The sequence below is a fragment of the Lactuca sativa genome, chromosome 3, assembly GCF_002870075.4.
Source record: "Lactuca sativa cultivar Salinas chromosome 3, Lsat_Salinas_v11, whole genome shotgun sequence".
NCBI classification, from domain to species: Eukaryota; Viridiplantae; Streptophyta; class Magnoliopsida; order Asterales; family Asteraceae; genus Lactuca; species Lactuca sativa.
This window is the reverse complement of record NC_056625.2, coordinates 267,164,070-267,185,600: the sequence shown is the minus strand read 5'-3', so window position 1 is coordinate 267,185,600 and position 21,531 is coordinate 267,164,070. Positions and strand designations below refer to the sequence as shown.

Below are 21,531 nucleotides of genomic sequence, written 5' to 3'. Positions count from 1 at the left end.
GTTGTTCGGGGAACCACATACTAAGATGTTTAATGTATAGTTCATTATGACAATGAGTAATCCCATTACAGAAGTACTAGTATCTAAGTCATATTTAAGCATCTAATACATTTTCAATAAGTTTCTCTATTTATGAGTTATATATAAAAACTGAAAATATTTGTATCCGTAAAGTTTATACAAATTAAGTTTCTCAAATCTACTTAACTAAGTTCCTTAATTAGCTAAATAATGAAATTCAAGCGAGTGCTATAGGACCTTATTGTCCTAAGTAGATGTATTTGATTGAATTTAGTAGTTGGATATTGGAACAGTACAAGCAACATATATCACAATGAGTTGATATAGTCTTTCATTAAATAGTTGTTGTGTTCTATATTAGCATGTTTAATCCTTGAATAACCTCGGTTATTCTAAATGTCCAAAGTCATTCATAGTTGTGGGAGCATCTATGAGGTAAGACTAATATGAGTGGAATGATTGATTTTCATGGAGATGAAAATAGCAAGAGCTGCTACCAACTTCATAGGTACTTGATTGGGAGAATAAGTACTGGACCTGACCCGTATCAAAATCACTTTATGGATTATAGTCACGAGTGATGTTTTGATCAAGGTTGTATCTTTGTATTCTTAGACCTGAGATACATATTTGGGACTTGAAGTGTAGGAATTGTTGTGCTTTGACATGGCTTAACGTTGTTCTATAAAAGCCAGTCATAAGGGCCATTGTTGGATATGATATGAACTACAATGATGGGCATATGTAGTCAAGATGGGATTTGTTCCTCTTATTTGTTGAGAGTTAGACATATAAGGCCTTACAAAAGTTGTCCACTAAATGAGATTGATCGTGATCCATATCTCATGTTCAACATGATGTCTAAGACAAATGAATAACTAATACCCCACCTTTAGTAACAATTGTAGATTAGAGCTCTTGGATTTGGTTGTTGATAAGATGACACCCTTCATATGTTTTTAGAGATAGTAGCCCATTGCTAGACGCCAACTACTGTCTATGTCAGTCTGTAATAAATCTTGTGCAAATGGGAGATTGTTGAATCTATATGCCCAAGGATCATTATTGAGTGATATTACTAATAGTATATGATCTTATAGGGTCACATCTTTATCAAGTTGGCACATTTTGTATGTTTATTATTGATATGATTATTGATAAATAATATCACTTCTTGTATTTAGAATAATTATTATTTTGTGAAAATAATAATTAAAGAGAGTACAACTAGTTATTATATTATATGATATATTAATAAGTCATGTACAAAGTTTTGGACACTTTGGTTAACCATGATTAACTTAATGAGTTAACATATCATAGTTAATTAACTACCTAGATGATTTTTTGTCTTCTTCTTAAGCATGGCCAAAATCATTTTTATAAGAGAAGAGGTTGCTTGTCAACTTTCTTCTTATGTCCCCATGTTTCTGAAAGGTTACCAATACTTTATCTTATTATAATGTAAATGTATGTCTTGCATGGGAGTATAAAAGGAAGGATTTTACATGAGTTTTTGGCTAGTTTTTTCACTAGTTTTCCTCTCTTTTTCATTGTGGCCGAAATAACTCTCACCCTCCTTATTCTTCTTGTCTTTTGAAGTATATTGAAAAAATGGTGCTCTAAATTTCATTTTCATTAGTGCTTATTTAAGTTCAGCACTTAAAGGCTTAAGAAGTACTTTATACAAGAAGGAACTAGAAATTCAAGTGCCTTAATTTGATGTTGGATACTTGTAGAGAAAATCATACTCTTTGATTTTTCTATCTTCATCAACACTCCAAAACCAAGTGGGTTCAAAGGCTTCAAAAAGTCATTCTAAAACACTCTTTGGTTGCTTTAATATCATTCTAACCTTTATAAATGGATCCTATATGGTTTGGTTTTGTTATAAATTTAAAAATAAACATGTTATTTTTTATGCTTCCGTTGACCGATTTTTTTGAAAACACGCTTATATTTTGAATCAAAACCCATTAGGTGGTATTGGGGTGTTGTTATATGGATAATGGTTGTCTGTGGTGTTAGTAGAAGTATGGGTTATTGAGAGGGGGGGGGTGAGGGGTCATGGTAGTGAATAGTGAAGGATGGTGATGGTGAAGATGGCAAGGGGTGAAGGGTGATGGAGAAAGTTTCAGGTTGTGAAGATGGGTGAAGGTGATGAATATGGGTGAATGGAGACTGAAAGGGTGATGAAAGGATCTCTTTAATTCATGAAATCTTTAAAGAGCTCAAGTCAACAAGATTCCTTTTCTTCTTGAACTCCATGAATCATCAAATTAGAAAATGTCATTCACTTTTTTCATTGAGTTGTATGTTAGCATAGATTTGTGACTCCATTTGTCATTATGTGTCTCCACTCTCCATGAAGCAAAACTAAAATGGAATTGGAATGGGCTTAAACTTAACTTTGTTACAAAAAACAGCCTTGAATTGGACACTTTTTGGGCTTCTTAAATCTAGCAATTTGATGTCCTCCACTTGACTTTTTTTTTGGTATTTGATAAATGAGTTTTTAAATATTTTTATCTTGACTGCACCTTCAATGAAATCCGAACATATTCAACATGAAAACATCATTAATAGAACTTTGAGCACATAAACCAAATCCGTTAACTCGTTAAAAGCATATTTGGATTTCATGAAATGAAGACCATCACATCGTCAATTCCATAGAAATTTTGGACTTTATAAAAAGAAGTCCAACTCTCATCATCCCATCAAATAGGAGATGAGGAACCCACCAAAGTAGGTCACACTTTATTTTACAAGTGAAATAAATTCCGCCAATTCATTATAAAGACAATTTAAACTTCATGAAAAGAAGACCAGTTTCTACCAAAACCTATGGAATAGGTGGTAGGAAACCTGTGAAGCACAGGTCGCACTTGCAATAACAAGTGAAATAAGAAAATTCATCAATTCAACTATAAGCACAACATTTTATAATTTGATTTTCATAAAAAGAAAATCAACTCCAACCAACCCGTTGAATAAGCGAAGGGGAACCCAAGGAACTCGATTTGCACTTGTGATGACAAGTGGTGATGCAAGCCATCAATTTATATCAAAAAGCTTGTAAAAAGCTATATTTGGATTTCGTGAGATGAAAACCAACTCCCACTAATACTCGTCGAATAGGCGATGGGGACCTAAGAAACTTTGGCAAACTTGTAAAAACAAGTTAATGAGTTGTCAGTTCGTTTAAGAAATTTGGATTTCATAAAAGGAAGTCCAACTCCCACCACCTATCGAATAGGCGATGAGGGACCCACTAAAGTAGCTTAATCCCAAATGAATGAGACAAAGAAACATCATCAATGAGATTTGAAATCCATCATGAAATTTAACGTAAATTTGTCTTTTTTAAGCTCAAAAGCTATATAAAGTTATAAAATTAGGGGTAAAAATAGGCTTCTTAAATCATTTAGTGAATGTAAAATGAGTACTAAACATTGTGACAGTTATTGTGACAGTTGGATCTGGACATGAGACTTAAATGAGTCTTTTTCGGTAAAAGATGTGCGTGAGCTCATTGCCAAAATCGAGTGTGGTGGCGCCTTCTCAATTTCATTGTTTGAAATGGATTCCATTTAAGATTAATCCTTTGTCCGGTGCTTCTTTCCAAAAAGAGTTCCCATTTTTCCTAACTTGGCATTAAGAGGGATTAGAACGTATTCTAGTCTATGTCTGTTATGCAAGTCCATGGATGAAAGTGTTGATCACATTTTCTTTTCTTATTGGCTTGCAATTAAATTGTGGTAGTGGCTTATGCATTGGTCATCGATTTTCAATGCTTCTCATTTTCTTGTCCGGACTTGCAAGAGATGACCAATTCTATGAATAGGGGAAGAAATCTTCACAATCTTATTTTGTCTCTTGCCTATACCACTCTTTTTGGTTTATTTGGAAGGTGTGTAATGGAGCTGTTTTTGAAACAAATAAGAAACGGTTATGGTTATTACGGATGACATTTGTATGAACACTTTTAATTGGACAAAGCTTAGGTCTAAATTTTATAATGTAGATTAATCTATATCCCTTATTTCAAACTTCGTGTGTATTTCACCTAAGCGTCTTGCTTAATTTTTTTTGTACTAATATATTATTTTTGCTCGACATTCAAAAAAAAATAATGTTTTCATAATAACAAAATAAATAAATAAATTATCACATTTGTAATAAAAATTTAAATAAAAAAATAACGATTTCGAATAATCTTTTACAATTTAAATAAAGTTAATAAATTAATAAATATAAATTAAATACTTTAATAACTACGTTGATGAATTGGGAGTTGGGACCATAAACAGCCAAGGATTCATAAATGTCGTAAATGTTTTCTAAATTTTCTTCTCACCATTCACAAGTCCCCATGTGGCACATCATCAACCACACTACTAAAGGAGCTCTATGCATGTCACTGTTAGTATTATGACGCCTAGCGTATAAACTCTTTTCCTCCATCTCTCTCCTCTTCGTAAAAACCCACAAGTAGTCTTATCTCCATTTGTGTTTGACTATTTTCTTTACAAAATTCAGAAAACGAGTAGTCAAGTTCAATACAAAAAGGTCAACCATTGGGGTTTTGACTTTTCAGAGAGAATCCAACCGATTCATGGTCGTGTGGCGTGTAAGGTGAGTCGTTTTTCACCATTTCTTCTAGGTTTTAATATGTGATGAGAATATTTATATATAGAATCTGCAATTGAGGTGTTTTTCTTTTGGTTCATTGTGTACCTTTGTGTGTATGGATGTTTATAGCTTTAAATAAATATTGGGGTTTTAATAGAAATCTCAATAGATTTCATGGATTTACGGATGTCAGCTAATTATTGGCTTTTTCTCATTTTTGTTCAAATGAATATTGATATATTTTCATCTTCGAATTTGAACTTGATTTTCTTTTTCTTTGTTTCCCGATTTTGTTTTGTTAATTTAATGGAAATTTTGAAAAAAGTTTGGGGATGCAAAGGTAATTTAGGTTTATTTGTTTCCGGAGTTGAAAATCTCAAGATGACTTGGTTCTTTTTTTGATCATTGTGAGAATTTAAAAATGCTTTTTCTTAAAGTTGGAATAATTTTCTTTTTTGGATGGTTGTCAGAAATAGAGAACATTTCCTTTTTTGGAAACATTCCGATCTAAAATATATTTATTGTGTTTTATAGAAGGGGATAAAACATTTATATAATTTTTACTTCTAAATCTATACAAAATTTTGTGTATAGACCTTCCACCATTTAAAAAATTACACATTTTGAACACATCTATACCTTTAGGTCAAATGTCTTTTAGGAAAAATAAACTTATCTATCAAGTAGTTACATCAATTGATGATACTGATTTTGGATAACCAGATCGGTTTTCTTTGTATTCATTATATATGTGATCAATAGTCATTGTTACCTATCTTCTTATTTTATGTATAATTATAATTTGATGTGGTTTTCACTTTATCATTTGTTTTTTAAATAATTCATAACTTAACCCTAACTCAAATTCAAAAAGATGGACTTCAATAATGGATAAGATACTTGTATGATATAAGAATAAATAAAGATGTGATTAGTGGTGTTATTTGAGAAATAAAGATAGTGCTTAGATAATCAATATAGCAAGATTAATGAAAATGTCGAAAATGGTAAAGAACGTATTGCTATCACTCTGTTATACCAATAATATTCATTTTATTGGAGTCAATGGTTGCACCAAAGTGAAGTAATATTTAGTTCAAACATGATTAATCTTCAACCGGTTAAACCACCTTTTCATTATCCTATAGAAAATTTCAACAATACCCCTTCTATTTATACGCTTTTTACATATTTGTCTTACATCCTTTTGTTGCAACAAATTTAAAGACTATATAATTAAAACAATTATAACTAAATAACTTATACATATATAAGTAATTAATAACAATTTAATGTATAACATACAATTACAAGCAACAAATATTACACCAAAAGGCTTATAGCCTAGCAATATCATAAAATGGAAAAAATGTTCCTCCTAAATAATTAAGTGTTCAAGTCTTGGAGACAGTTGATGTAGTTTAGGAGTTGCTTAAAAAAAACAAACATTATAGTTAAAATATACTATAAAATTAAATTAACTACAAATGCTTAAACTCAAACTTGAAAAACTAAATTGTATACATCAAAGTTTAACGCCAAAATAGTACAACAAATTGTGTTGGATTAGTGTAAAATGTTGCAAAAATGGGATTTGTTGTTAGGTTGGAGACTCCCTAGCATAACAAAATAAGAAGCTCACTAATTGCACTATTATAGCAAAAAATAAATAAATAAATAAATTTAATTTTCTTTTATCTTTTTACAATATAAACACTACAAATTTATTTTCCAAAGATATGCATGTGCATTCCCCGATTTCCATGTAATACCCCAAGCCCAAAGCAGCTATATACTAGCCAAATAAAATATGAATCAACTTAAAATCATAGTGGAAGTTGTTAATATAGCTCACAGCTTAAAGCTTATGATAAAGACCCACGAAGTATTTTGCGAGTGTCTCAAGTGATGCTTGTTACTTATAGGATGTGTTACTTTGAGAATTTACAATTCTCATATTTTTTACATATGGAACGCATTGTATAAACTCCCTCACTTAATTCCTACACCCAAAATCAAACACATGAGATCAGTTTTGGAACACCCCAAAGCCCAAATTTATAGATTAGCCCAATAACCTCCAGATCAAGTTAAAACCATGGTGGTTTAAGGCCTTTATAATCACTTGACTTTTTTTTGCATAAAAAATAGAAAGGAAGATGGAGTGTATTTATTTTTCGTGTGTGTGCTGTGGAAGAGAAAAGCAAATGCCAAAAGTTAAGATTAATTCATGCCTCTTTCTTCCAAACTTACATTACACCAAAAAGAACATACATAATAAATCTACAATAACTTTTCTGGATAATATCACCTACTCCATTAAAACATACATAAAATGAAATTTATTTGGCTGACAATCTTCATTAAAACAAAACATAAATCAAACACACAACCTAGAGTAGAAATGATGAAATGGACAGCTCCTAACAAACCCACGTGATTGTACCACATGCTTTTTCATTTGTTGTATAATAAAAGTTATTGATTATACACTTGATCCATAATTTTTAGTTGCTTCACTCCCAACAAGTTACCCATATCCTCAAACTTCTTGCTTGTCATGAATTTTGTGAGAATATCTGTCTTCTGTTCCTTGCTCCTCACATGGGTGACTTTTATATCTCCTTTCTCGACACATTCAAATAAAATGAAATCTTGTGTCGATGTGTTTGCTTATCCCATGAAACACTGATTTTTTTATATCAAATCTATGGTTGATTTGTTGTTGGCATGCAACACCACATTCTTTCCTGTTAACTCACTAAGCAATCGACGCATCCATATCCCTTGGCAGGTTGCACTTGTCGCCGCCATGAATTCTGCTTCGCATGCGGAAAAAACTACACTCCTCTGTTTTTACGACGCCCAAGTAACCAACTTTTCATTAAGATGGAATGACATTCCTGATGTGTTGCGTCTGTCATTTACGTCCCTTGCAAGATCACTGTCAATGTACCCGGTTACAATGTCTTCTTCACTCCCTTGGTGTATAGATTAAGCAATAGTCAATGGTTCCTTTAATATATCTCAGAATGTGTTCCACTGCTCATAGATGCTTGACTGTGGGTCTCTCCATGAATCGACTTACAACCCCGACAACATAAAAGATGTCGGGTCGAGTGTGTGTGAGATATCTTAAATCTTCAATGATGTTCCTATACTCTATGGGATTTACCGGGTCTCCCTCTTCATCTTTTGTTAGCTCTAACCTGGATTCAATTTGATATTTGCATGAGTTGCACTCAGCCACGCCTGCCTTTTCCAAGATATTTTTCGCATATCCTGTTTGCTTTAGCGTAATACCATCTTTATGTTGACCCACTTCAATACCCAGGTAGCATGACAAAGAGCCGAGGTAACTCATTTCAAACTCCTGTTGCATTTGTTCTTTAAATTGCTTCACTTCATTACTATAATTTCCTGTAACAATAAGATCATCAACATACACCCCAACTATTAAGAGCTTATCATTCCTTTTTCTTGTATAAATTTCATATTCTTGTGGGAATTTCATAAAACCCAAAGTTTTCAGATACTTATCCAAAAGGGAGTTCCAAGCTCTGGGAGCTTGACGAAGCCCATACAAAGCTTTTGACAGCTTGTATACTTTTCCTACTTCATTATGATTCACAAACCCCTTCGGTTGAGTTACATAAACTTCCTCTTCCAAATCTCCATATAGAAATGTATAATTTACATCAAAGTGGTGCACAATCCATCCTACAAGAGCAAGCAAAATATATATTGTTTCAAGTCGGACAACGGGTGCGAAGACTTCATCAAAGTCTATCCCAGGTTTCTGAACATAGCCCTTTGCTACTAACCTCACCTTATGCTTTGGTACTTTTCCTTTTGGATCCTTTTTCAGTTTGTAAAACCACTTAAGACCAATGGGTTTTCGACCTGGTGGGACTTCAACTAGGTTCCAGGTTTTATTTCTTTTAATGGCTTCTAGTTCACATCTCATTGCATTTACCTAATCAACATTCTCACTTGCCATGGAGTATGACAAAGGCTCCTCACTATCATGCATGAATAAAAATTCATCACACTCATCATAAAAATTCATCACTTGCCATGGAGTATGAATAAACGATACCTTTTCGGGGCTCCTTAACATGTCAAGTGTGATGCGGTACTTGTAGAAGCATCTGAACTGGTCGAACTTGTGGTTGTATGTGTAGAGGCTTGTGTACTTGTCTACTGGGTTTGTTATGGTGTAGGACTTTGCATCCAGATTTCATGTTCCTGGTTGCTCACATCTTCATGGCTACTTTCTAGAGGGTAACATTCAATTGTAAAGTTGCTCATGGTGTACTTTTTAACATGGTTGAGTTTTCTTATGACCAAGCTTCATCTTCTGCAAAACATACATCCGTACTGATACATATTTTCCATGTGTTTGTAGGGTTGTTCACTATTCGGATAAAACCGAATTATCCAATTGGACTATTTGGATTGGACTATTTGGTTCGGATATTCGGATTTTTGGATTGGTTTTCAACAAAACCGAATTATTATTTTGGATTTCGGATTGGTTTTGGTTTAAAAAATAAGAACCGAATAGTCCAAAAAAACCGAATAAACATTTATTATTTATCTATTTATAATATATATCTATAGTTATTTATTAATTTTGTAATTTATTTTTTCAAATAGGTATAAAACGTTTCACCCGATAAAAAAAACATTAATATGATTTTCTCTCAAAAGTTTTGTATCTATAAAATACTTAACTATAATATATCTTCTTATTAATTGTTTATAAATTTCAAATCACAACTAAATTATTTGTTTTTGCTTCTTGTGTAAAGTTGAGTAATATATGTCGTTTTAAAATGTTTCGATTTTTGAAAACCGAATTATAAAAACCGATCCAACCGAATTGTAATTGGATCGGATCGGATCGGATTTGAATTTAGTTTGGACAATTCGGATCCATGTTTTGAAAACCGAAATCAATATGGATTTACTTGATTGGATCGGATCAAACCGATCCATCCAAACGAACACCCCTATGTGTTTGGATCAAATAATCTATATGCTTTCGTTCTTGTCTCGCATCCTAAGTGCACCAAACGTTTGTTTCGATCATCAAGTTTTTGAAGATGACTTTCTGTCGCTCTTGCATGAGAAATACACCCAAACACTCCTCAACTTGTGGCTTTCTTCCAGTCCACATCTCTTAAGGAGTTGCATCCTTTAAGGCTTTTGTGGTCACCCAATTAAGAATATAAACAACATGATATACAACCTCTCCCCATAATAACTGTGGTACATGCATACTCTTGAGTATCCTTCTTGCCATCTCTACAACAGTTCGATTTCGTCTCTCCACTACTCCGTTTTCCTGTGCAGAATATGGTGTTATGTAGTGTCGGTCTATAAGAGTTTCTTCACAATATGTGGTGAATTGTTTTAATAGAAATTCACCACCACGATCTGTTTAGAAGGTCTTTAATTTTCCACATGTTTCTGTTTCAAAAGATATCCAGAATCTTTTGAAAACACTAAAGGCTTCATCCTTAGTCTTCATCATATATACCAACATTACTCGAGTAAAATCATCAACTAACAACATAAAGTATTGGTTACCAGCAGATCAGGGTGGTGTAATATGACCACAAAGGTCCCCATATAAAGCCTCTATTGTGTTGGGTATGGTTTGCATGTCTGCTTTCCCACTAGACATCCCTCACACAACTGTGTACGGTTATCTATATTTGGTAGTCCACAAACTAAATGCTTGTTTGACATGTGTTTAAGAACAGTAAAATTTTCATGGACCATTCATGCATGCCAAAGCCATGTTTGTTCACAAGTCTCACCAAACAGACATCTAGACTCGACTTTATTCAAGATGATTTTATATAGACACTTTGGAGATTGTTTTACCTTCATGAGTAGTCTCCATTTTACATTGTGAACCCACAAAAATGATACCTGTATCAAGATCCGATCACCATTCTCTGCTAGTTGACCCAAACTTATGATACTTCTTGCAACTCTCGTTGCTCTCCATTCTTGCACTGGAATATGATATTACCTTTCCCTTATATATGTACCTTGGAACCATCTCCAAACTTTACATAACCTTGAATTGTTTGTTTGGATCTTAAAACCTATCTTTCTGGCTGGTCATGTGGTTACTTGCTCCATTGTCTAGATACCACACATTTGACTGAGTCGTTTAATCACTTGCTAACTTCAGTCTTGGTGTCACTTTTTCTTCATTCAGGAACACCTCCCCTATTGCTTCATTATTGTCAATAGAAGCCAATAATACTGCCTATTCAACATGATCGTGGGTCAGATTTGCTTCATGGTTCCTTTCACGTCTTGGGTTTCTATATTCTGAGGCGTAATGTCCATATTCTTGACAATTATAACATTGGATTTTGCTCTTCTCGTGACTGTTAGATGACCCCCCCCGATTTCCTTCTCGTTGTTGGTCAGTAACACATCTTCCATGGCCCTTTCCATAGTTGCTATAGTTAGTCCATCTGCCACGACCTCGTTGATTGCTTGGACTGCTATCAGTGGTAGGATCTGTGAAAGGATTTTGAGTCCTCTTTACTTTGCTTCTTTTTTCTTTCAGACCACTCTTGGTAAGTCAACAAAAGCTTATTTTATTCGACTTTACTATGCCCTCAGATTCTCTCCTCGTGAGCTTTCAACCTACCAACAACTTCTTCAAAAACCATTTTACCAAGGTCTACAAATTGCTCAATGGTTGATGCAATCTGCAAGAAACTTTGATGACACTGCTCGTAGTAGCTTCTTCACTACATACACTTCCCCAACTTTGTCTCCTAAGGCCTAGATATTACTTACAACATTGTTTATCTTCATATCAAACTTATCCACTGTCTCCATCTCCTTCATATATAGAACTTCAAATTCTGCTTTTAACGTCTGCACCCTTGCCGTCTTTACTCTATCGGCCCCCATGTACATAATTTTTACAGTCTCCCAGGCTTCAATTGTTGTTTGTTTCTCTGCCAATAACAACAACATATCTTTTGGGATTCCTTGATAGATGGATGCAAGTGCCATCTTATATTTTCTAACTTCAACTACATCTTCTAGTTTATTGGGCTCTACAGCATCCCAAACACCTTATGCTTGCATGAATACTTTCATTTTAATGGCCCATTCAACATAGTTGTTTCTTGACATCATTGGATAGTGTAGTGTAATCTGCCCATCCTTCTCATTCCTTGACGAATCTCCCATGGATGGAGATTGGGGTTGATATTTTGGCATAAACTTGTAGCCCGAATACCAAATGTTGGTTTAAGGCCTTTATAATCACTTAACTTTTTTTTGAAGAAAAAATAAAAAAGAAGTTGGGATGTATTTGTTTTCCTGTGTGTGTTGTGGAAGAGAAAAGCAAATACCAATTTTTCTTCCAAACTTACATTAAACCAAAAAGAACATACATAATAAATAAATGTACAATAACTTTTTTCAACAATATCACCTACTCCATTAAAACATACACAAAAGGAAATTTATTTGGCTGAAAATCTTCATTAAAACAAAACCTAAGTCAAACACACAACCTAGAGTAGAAATGATGAAATGGAAAGCTCCCTACAAACCCATGTCCACCTGCTTCTTCATTTGTTTTATAATGAAAGTTATGGATTATACTAATAAAATGATCAACAAAGTTGTTTTGCATATGAGGTTTTGATTATTATTTACATGTTGAAAATCAACTTGAATTCACTTTCAATTTCAGGATTTCTCATTGGCTTTAACATTTGGCTAATGACATATAAGAACGATACGAAAGCAAATTTAGGTCTCTCAGTCGATATTACTAACCAGTGGCAGAATAGTAATATGGCTGCAGGTGCAGGTGCAAATGCAAATTCAAGGGAAGATATGATGCCTTTTGTGGGGTCCGATACATTAGCCGAGCTAGTTTGGTCTCCACGAACAGGTTTAACCATTAAAATTGTCGAGAAGAAACCGTGTTTTATGTGGGATGTTGGCCCAAGCGATATTAGTGGTGAATTCTTTGAACTTTTAATTAATTTTATGAATAATTAGCTATATATTATAATTGACTTTTGTTGTTGCAAACAAACCATTGTCTTTGTAATTAAATCCAACTTTAGTAAACAAGGAAAAGGGTAAGAAAAACATTTTTTTCGAGATAAGAAGCTTTTTTAGTTTAATTTCCCCCGATTGTAACCACTCATTGTTACAAAGTATATGATATTTTAGCCAAAAAGTGTTTGATCACATTGTATTTTCATTTATTGTTATTACAAGAATGTATTTTTATTTATTGATATTATCTTTTTGAACTATCTTTCCAATTATAGCAATGGTAAGTGGTAACCTCCTATCTTTTAAACCGGTCACCCCATTGTTATAATTGGTACATTTTCATAATACAATGTTCTATGAAATATTTAGAATGTTCAATGTTCTAATAAGAAGAATCGAAATTACAAGGCTATAATGAAAAGTTTTAAAATGTATATTGCAATTTCTTGTATTTAGCCCAAAGTTAAATCACTTGAATCTTTTTTTTTCTTTGCATTGCTCAACTGCACTATGGTTTCTTGTAGGTTCACAACACCAAAGTGCATCCGAACAATTATCTAACCAGGTATCCGAAGAGGAAATGGCTAGACATGTTGATGGGTCAGATTCTGATAATAAATCACCTTTGAAAATTGAACCTTTGACTCAGTGTGAGCCTCAAGAACATGTTGAAAAGGGTAATGTTACAATTGAAAAAGATGGTTGCATTAACGACCCTTTTCTTGAAAATACCCAAGATGAGAAACACAAGGTTGATAGCCATGGAAGCATAGAAAGTTGCAAAAGTGGTAATTTGTTGACTAAAAGGAAGAGGAGAGTGAGCTTTGAACAACAATTGGTTCTTGGAACTAGTGGAATAAAGAAGCAACGCCATGTTGGAAATGATGTTTCTTTCATGAACTGGATATCAAATATGTTGAAAGGTTTAAAATCCCAAGAGAATCAAAGTGTTTGTGACAAAACTCAGAGTTTAGAGAGCCGAAAAATGGGATTTCAAAGTGTTTTTCGCTCTCTCCCTTTACAAGATGTGAAGGCACATGAACCAATAACACAAGTTGACAAATGTAATCATGAATCCCTCGATTTTCTAAATATAAAAAAGAAAGAGGTCAAGGGTGTTGTGAAACATATAAGTTTGTATGAAAGAGTAACTAAAGAAGCACCAAAAGATATCTTTGACACTATAAGGAGGCTTAGGTTATCACGTACAGATATCCTCAAGTAAGAAGATCTTCAATTTTTTTTTATCTATTTGCTCGATATTTTGAAGTGAATTTACATGAATGTTGTGTTATGTAATGCCAGGTGGATGAATTCCGGATTCTCGTTTTCACATTTAGATGGGTATTTTCTACGTTTACGGGTTGCCAAATGGGCAGAAGGAGCAGGGGGATCAAGGTACTATGTTGCATGCATAACAGGTATTCATTTCATATTATTTTTAAAAAGCGTACTTCCGTTTCTTTGTATATTATGTCATGTTGCTTTCAATCTTTTTCTAAATTGGACTTCATACATTAAATAATCAAAAAATCTAGACAATTATATCCATAAATTTTGACTTTTGTTGTAATCGTTAGTATTTTAAAAATACAATGTTGTAATCGGAAGAAATGAAAGTCGCATGCTACAATAAAGTAAAAAAATTGTTGCTATTCCTCGCATTTAATCCTAATTATTTCAATAGAATAATATATATGTCCATGAACAATAATCATATAATATGCTCATGTAACGTTCTTGGAAGGCATACTTGTACGAGAATTTGGTTTAATGCCACTCTAGGAAGCCATAAATGAGTGTAAAGAATCAAGATTGCCCATGACAATTCTCAAGGGTCCTATTTGTAGTTATCCATATGTGGTGGATTAAACTATAATATGCCCATGTCAAAGTATCACTCCCTCCATTCTCCATGACTTGATACATAGTCTAATAGAAGCTTTAACTAATCATTTTATAGCTAAATACATGTTGGTAAGACGAAAACAAAAAGTATTGTGAACAACAAATCGTATGACATTGATACATCTTCATGATGTTGCAGGATTACAAGGAGAAAACCCATGGAGAGGTCTGAAGCAACCTATTCCTGTTAAAGTTGGAGGTGTTGAATGCTTGGTAGAAAGTCAATATGTCTCTAATTGTGATTTTCTTGAGGTAATTAGCCATCGCTTTTCATTTTTGAGATCGTCAGGAAAATGAGGCTTTCCTTGTTAAGTCCTAACGTTTGACAACATATTTTTTTCTTTTATTTTCCAAGTGTAAGTATTAGACAGCAATCTATTTGGACACACTTAATAAAAGAAAAAGTAAATTGAGTGAGAATCTATCAATAAGATCTCAAGTTCAAACATGGATGGCATTTACCTTTTTTTTTTTTTTTTTTTTTTAATTCTTGATGTCTTTTATTAATTATAGGACGAACTTGTAACATGGTGGCAAAAAGCGTCGACAAATAAAGGGACTCCATTTGTGAAAGATTTGTACTCAAAGTTAGCTGAGAGGAAAACATTGGGTTTGTAGTTCATGAAAACAACGCAAAGGAACGTGTGTGTAGAATTTTCTTACACATTTTGGTTTTTTGCACTGGATTATTGTGCATATGTTTACATGTTACACGTTAACACAACAACTATTACTATGCCCAATTCCCATTAGGTCGTGGGGGTAAGGGGAGAAGTTTGATGTACACATCCATACGTCCACCTGAGGGGTAGAGAACTCCTTCCATAAGTGATTTTCAACAACGAAGTGTGCTTTTACGTGCGACTTAAAAGGGATTTTGGTTGTCACGGCAATAAAGTGTCTTTTTTTTTTTGTTTGTTTACTTGCTTATCTGAGAGAAAATTACATTGTAATAGATAATTGAAGTTTAATGGTTTTGGATTGTAGTTCCCGAAAGTTATCAGTATGAAAATATATTTAAATTGAACAAAACTTTTTTTTTTTTGTTATATTATATGGTTTGATTTTAAGCTCAAACTCGAGCGGGAAGAAAATAACCAATCGATTCATCCACTTCAATAAACAATCAAGTTTGATAAAAATTTTCAAGATATCATAAGTTATTGAAGTATAAAACAAATCGAAATTATTTACGCTTTGTTAGTTCTTAATTTTGATAATGTTGGTTAATGTTTTTGATAAAATTTATGAACACATCAGAAATAAGAAGAACACACTTTAATTAAAGATCTTCAGATACTTTTACATCAAGAAACACTCTAATCCTATACAAATCTAAAGAATCTAAACAACTCAACGATTTTCCAACTTCATCATTTCATTCACTATGAAACATACGGTTTATACATCAAACAAATTACAACTCAAACCTTACTACATAAATAACTCACTCTCATATGAACAACTGAATCTGTTAATCTAGATCTAACTCTTCAACATGAACAAAGTTACCAGATATATACCTGGGTCACTAACACCATGGATACACCCATAACCCGGATGATAACCCGCGTATAAACCCGACAAAACCTGCACACTTTTCATAACACACCCACGCAAGTATATAAAATACAATACTTACCCTGAATCCTTTATAAATTAATGTTTAAGTTTGATATTAAAACCTTTACTTTTCTCAACATGCCCCTCAAACTAAACATTAATTTCAGAAAACAATTTTTAGTTACTTTTAAAAACATTAATCATATTAAGTCTATTCACAATATATTCATGTTGACTACTACCAAGAGACTTGGTCAAAATATCTGCATTTTTTATAAAGATAAAATTTTATTAAATTTTAACACTCCATTTTCAATTTTTTCTCTTACAAAATGTAGATCAATTTCAAAGTGCTTTGTTCTTTCATGAAAGCCAGGATTTAAAGCAAGCTTAATTGCTGACTCATTATCACAAAGAATATTTACAGGTAACTTTGGTTTTATATTCAAATCAAAAAGCAATTTTAAAATCCATATAACTTCACATGTTATGCTGCCTAGAGCCCTGTATTCAGACTCTGTGGATGAGCAAGAAACAGTACTCTGTTTCTTGCTCTTCCAAGAGACAAGTGACCCTCCTATATACACAAGATAACCTGTTACTGACCTTCGACTAAACAAACATTTAGCCTAGTCAACATCAACAAAACCAACTAAATCAAAAGAATTTGACTTAACTAAATGAATACCCATACCTGGACCATTTTTCAAATACCTAAATAACCCGAAAGCATTATTAACATGATACTTGTAGGGCTTGTGCATGTACCGACTTAACAGCTGAACATCATACAAAATATCAGGCCATGTAATAGTTAGATAAATCAATTTTCCAATAAGCTTTTGATATCAGTTATATCAACCAAATAATCTGATTTATCCAGATCTGATTCTCTTTTAATAACGAGATTGGATTCTAAAGGAGTTTTAACAAGTTTGCATGCAAGCATTCCATATTCATAAAGTAACTCCATACAATATTTTCTTTGATAAAGACAAATACCATTATCGGTTCTTAAAACTTAAATACCAAGAAAATACTTCAAATCACCAAGATCCTTTATTAAAAACTGTGATTTACGAAATTTTTTAACATTATTTAACTCAATTTCATTGTTTCCAGTTAAAATAATATCATCTACATAAACAAGAAGAACCACAAAAGAATCTTGAAAAATTCTAACAAACAAGGAATAATCATTCATACTTTGTTTGAATCCAAAGCTAGAAAGAGAATAACACAACTTCTCATTCCATTTTCTAGGGGCGTCCATAAATAGATTTCAATAGTCTACACACTCTAGTATCACCCTTTGAATGATACCCTTTAGGTTGACTCATAAAAACACTTTCAGATAAGTTTCCATACAAAAAAGCATTATTAATATCAAGTTGAAAAAGAGGCTAAGAATTATGAACAGCCAAAGAGAGAACCGCTCTAACTGTTACAATTTTGGCCAGATGTGAGAAAGTCTCTTCATAATCTATTCCTTCCCTTTGATTACATCCTTTAGCAACAAGTCTGACTTTATATATTTCTATATCACCATTAGACTTATATTTAATCTTATATATCCATCGACATCCAATAGCTTTTCTATCTTTGGGAAGATTAGTAATTTCCCAAGTGTTATTTCTATAAAGGGCCTCCATTTCCTCATTTATGGCCTTAATCCAATTTGGATCAAGGACTGCCTCAATATAACTCTTTGGTTCAACAGTTTTATTAAGACTTGAAACAAAATAAAAAGTATCATTATCAAGAGCTAGTTAACAAATTTTTCTATACCAAATTTATGTTTTCCTTCAATAACATAGTCATTAAATCTAACTGGCATGTGAATACTACGTCCAGATCTAGTTTCCCTAGTTGCCAAACTATCAGAAGGATCATAATTATTTAAAACATTTTCCTCAGTCAATGTAGAAGAACATGGAAACATCTCATCAGTGGGAGGCACATGTGCCCCACCAGTCCAGTTGCTGACATCAGAGAGACATGTCTCATCCAATTCATGGTCTGCATTAGCACCATTGAACTGATGGTTGCTATCCAGGTTTTCTACCCTAGTGTTATCAATAATAGAACTAGAATTTAATGACTCACCATAAGAAAACAAATCATTTGGATTCATAGGAATATTAGATCTATCAGTCAAAGAAGAAGATTTAAGTTGGAAAGGGAGCACAGACTCTTAGAACTTTACATCCCTAGAAACAAAAATTAGATTTGATTCAAGACTAAGAACTTTGTAACCCTTTTTATCAGAAGAATATCCAAGAAAAATACACTTATCAGCTCTTTCAGAAAATTTGTTTGAATTATTCAATTTAATGGCAAAACATAAACAACCAAACACTCTAAGTTTATCAAAAACTGGAACACTATTATAAACTAGTTCATAAGGAGAAGCACCATTTAAAATAGAAGTAGGAGTTCTATTGATTAAAAAAACTGAGGTTAAACTGCATCTCCCCAATATTTAAGTGGAATAGCAGATTGAAACATAAGGGACCTAGCAACATTTAAAATGTGTCTGTGTTTTCTCTCCACAATCCCATTTTTTTGTGGAGTATGAACACAAGAAGTTTGATGCAAAATTCCTTTTGACTCAATTAAAAATTTCATCCCGTTATTTAAAAATTCAGTCCCATTATCTGACCTAACAATTTTAATTTTAACACAAAATTGATTAAGAAGGATATTAAAGAAAACAACAATACAATCATAAACTTCATCTTTGGACCTCAACAGATAGACCCAAGTAGCCCTAATATAATCATCCATAATGGTTAAAAAATATCTGAATCCTTCAACAGTTGCCACCCTATAGGGACCCCAAACATCTAGATGAATCAACTCACCAAGTTTAGAAGTAGAGTGTTGACTAACAGGAAAAGGTTCTCTAGTTTGTTTAGCTTTATGACAAACATCACATGGAGGAAGACTTTCATTACCAATTCTAAGTGTGGTTTTTAAAACTCCCAAAGCTTGATCAGAAGGGTGACCAAGCCTATAGTGCCAAGTCAGTTTGGACACACAACAAACAGAAGAGGATGTAGAGAGACTAGAAGAAATACCCGAAGGTACACTATTTATTTAATAGAGACCCCCAGACTCTTTACCATTCCCCACCATCACCTTTGACTGTAAACCTTGAATTTTACAACTATGTTCATTAAACACAAATTCACAATTACTATCTTTGCAAACCTTATGAACAGACAGTAAATTCACATTGAAATCATGAACATCAAGTACATCAAACAGGGTTAAAGAATCAGACAAATTCAGATTACTAATTTTCTCAATTTTAGAAAATGTACCATTAGGATGACTAACTACTAAATCTAATTTTGACACATCCAAAGTATCATGAAGAAGTGACTCAGAAGCAATCATATGCTAATTAGCTCCTGAGTCAACAATCCATTTAGGTGAGTTAACAAAAGCATTACAAGCTTAAAATAAACAAGTACCTGCCATATTAGCACTGACAGATGACTCTTCACTGACATGTCTATCACCAATTAGTTGCAAAAACTTGACATATTGATCCTTAGTGAGTTGATGAAACTCAGAATCCCCATTAGAATCAAGAAAATAAAAGTACTTCCATTTCCAGAAGAAGTAGTAGAAGAATTAGCAAAAAAAATTTCACAAAATTATTCTAATTGTTATTTTCATTTCTTGGTTTAATGTCCTTGGGATAATCAATCAACTTATAACACTTCTCTATAGTATGTCCTTTAATACCACAATTCTTACACTGAACAATTTGACCCTTATTTTTAGCATTAGACATGTTATTAAATCTGCTATTAAAAGCAATTGACTGAGTCTATGTCATAGATTGAGATGACTGAAAAGAAGAAAAGGATCTATTCCTTTGAAGGGATTCTTCTCTTGACACAATAGAGAAAGCAGTTTTTACATTAGGTAAAGGGTCCATTAATAAAATGTGACTTTTGAATTTATTGTAAGAATCATCTATACCAGATAAAAACTGCATAAGTTTCATGAGATTAGAATGATCTTTAAGTTTAACAAAAGCATCACAAGTACACTTAGTTAAGCTAGTAAGGCCATCAAATTCCTTCCACAAAGAATCAAGCTTATTGAAGTAATCTGACATAGAAACACCATTTTGTTTAAGAGAATTAATCTGTTGGTGAATGTTAAACACATCTGACCCATCAGATTTATTATAGGTTTCAAAAAGATTTTCCCAAATTTCTTCTATAACCTCAGAATAAGCTTGACTTTGATAAATGGAATCATAAATGGAAGACAAGAGCCAAGAACAAACAACAACATTGGCCCTATCCCATTTAGACTGTTTGGAAACATCAACCTTACTTTTGCTAAAAGTTCCATTCACAAAACAAAGTTTATTCCTGGCCTTAAGAGCCCTAGAAATAGAACTCCTCCATAGTCTAAAGTTTTCATTTCCAGTTAATTTTGTTGTAATAATTGATGTAACAACATTATCAGATGGGTGGATGTAAAGAGGATCATCAACATTGATTTGATCATCCTTTCCACATCCACCAGGTGGATCAGTAGAACCACCAACCATATACAATACACAGAAAGAAAACAAGAACGCACTTATGTACTGATATTAAGTCCAGATGGTCACCACGTATGTCGGGGCCCAAGACAACCAGTACAGAAGGAACTAATCAAGCAAAAAACAAAACAAGAAAAGTAGCTAGTGTACACACGACACTAGGATCTCTTAGAACAGATATCAAAAAGAGGAAGAAAGGAACAAGAGACTTCTCACAGTGCTGAAGATAATAGAAGAAGGAATCGACTCTCCTTATACGTTCCCTACTAGGGTTTATCGGTGATAAAATCCGACCCCTAGAGAGTTATTTCAGACAAGAAGATTAATCGATTAGGTTTTTTCAATTGATGATGAACCACAAATCTATCAGGTTTTTTCAATCGATGACGATCCACAGGAGATACAAAAGTCATAGACCACAAAAAACCCCACAGTAGATACCTGCAATCACAAAAACAAGTCTCGCAGTACCAGGATCTAGAAATAACGTAACAAAGAACAAGTTCGATCTAACCTCACAGGAATAAACCTAAAATCAAATCGAATGATCAACAGTTTATGACTAAACAATATAAGAGTTTAAAGGAACACTTAGATCTATCAACAATAAACAAATTCAAATAAAAAAACGTAAAAGAATCAGAAGATACCTGACGATCAAGTGATGAACGAACTCGTTGAGTGTTATAAGAAGAAGAACGAAGCCTATATGTAAGTCCCTGATCTGCTTGTGTATCAATCAGATCCAATTGATGGTGCGAAATCCC

At 33.1% G+C, this 21,531-nt stretch overlaps 1 protein-coding gene across 5 annotated transcripts; it reads left to right on the top strand.

Annotated features, from left to right (window-relative positions):
* Positions 1-4,454: 4,454 nt before the first annotated feature.
* Positions 4,455-15,660, top strand: LOC111919150 (uncharacterized). Of its 5 annotated transcripts, XM_023914767.3 has the most exons (7): positions 4,455-4,659; positions 7,451-8,011; positions 12,404-12,676; positions 13,245-13,941; positions 14,026-14,141; positions 14,768-14,880; positions 15,142-15,660. In XM_023914767.3, the coding sequence occupies exons 2-7, from the start codon at positions 7,996-7,998 to the stop codon at positions 15,244-15,246; spliced, it is 1,320 nt and encodes a 439-aa protein (XP_023770535.1). In that variant the 5' UTR covers positions 4,455-4,659; positions 7,451-7,995; the 3' UTR covers positions 15,247-15,660. The 5 variants fall into 5 exon arrangements, with proteins under 5 accessions (XP_023770535.1, XP_023770539.1, XP_023770537.1 ...); XM_023914771.2 differs by lacking the exon at positions 7,451-8,011 and having other exon boundaries at positions 4,456-4,659; positions 12,518-12,676; XM_023914769.2 differs by lacking the exon at positions 7,451-8,011 and having other exon boundaries at positions 4,456-4,659; positions 12,504-12,676.
* The last annotated feature ends 5,871 nt before the right edge of the window (positions 15,661-21,531 follow it).

Coding starts and splice junctions, on each gene's coding strand:
- LOC111919150 (XM_023914767.3), top strand. Junction 12,677..13,244: donor TGGCCCAAGCGATATTAGTG/GTGAATTCTTTG, acceptor GGTTTCTTGTAG/GTTCACAACACCAAAGTGCA. Junction 14,881..15,141: donor CTAATTGTGATTTTCTTGAG/GTAATTAGCCAT, acceptor TATTAATTATAG/GACGAACTTGTAACATGGTG.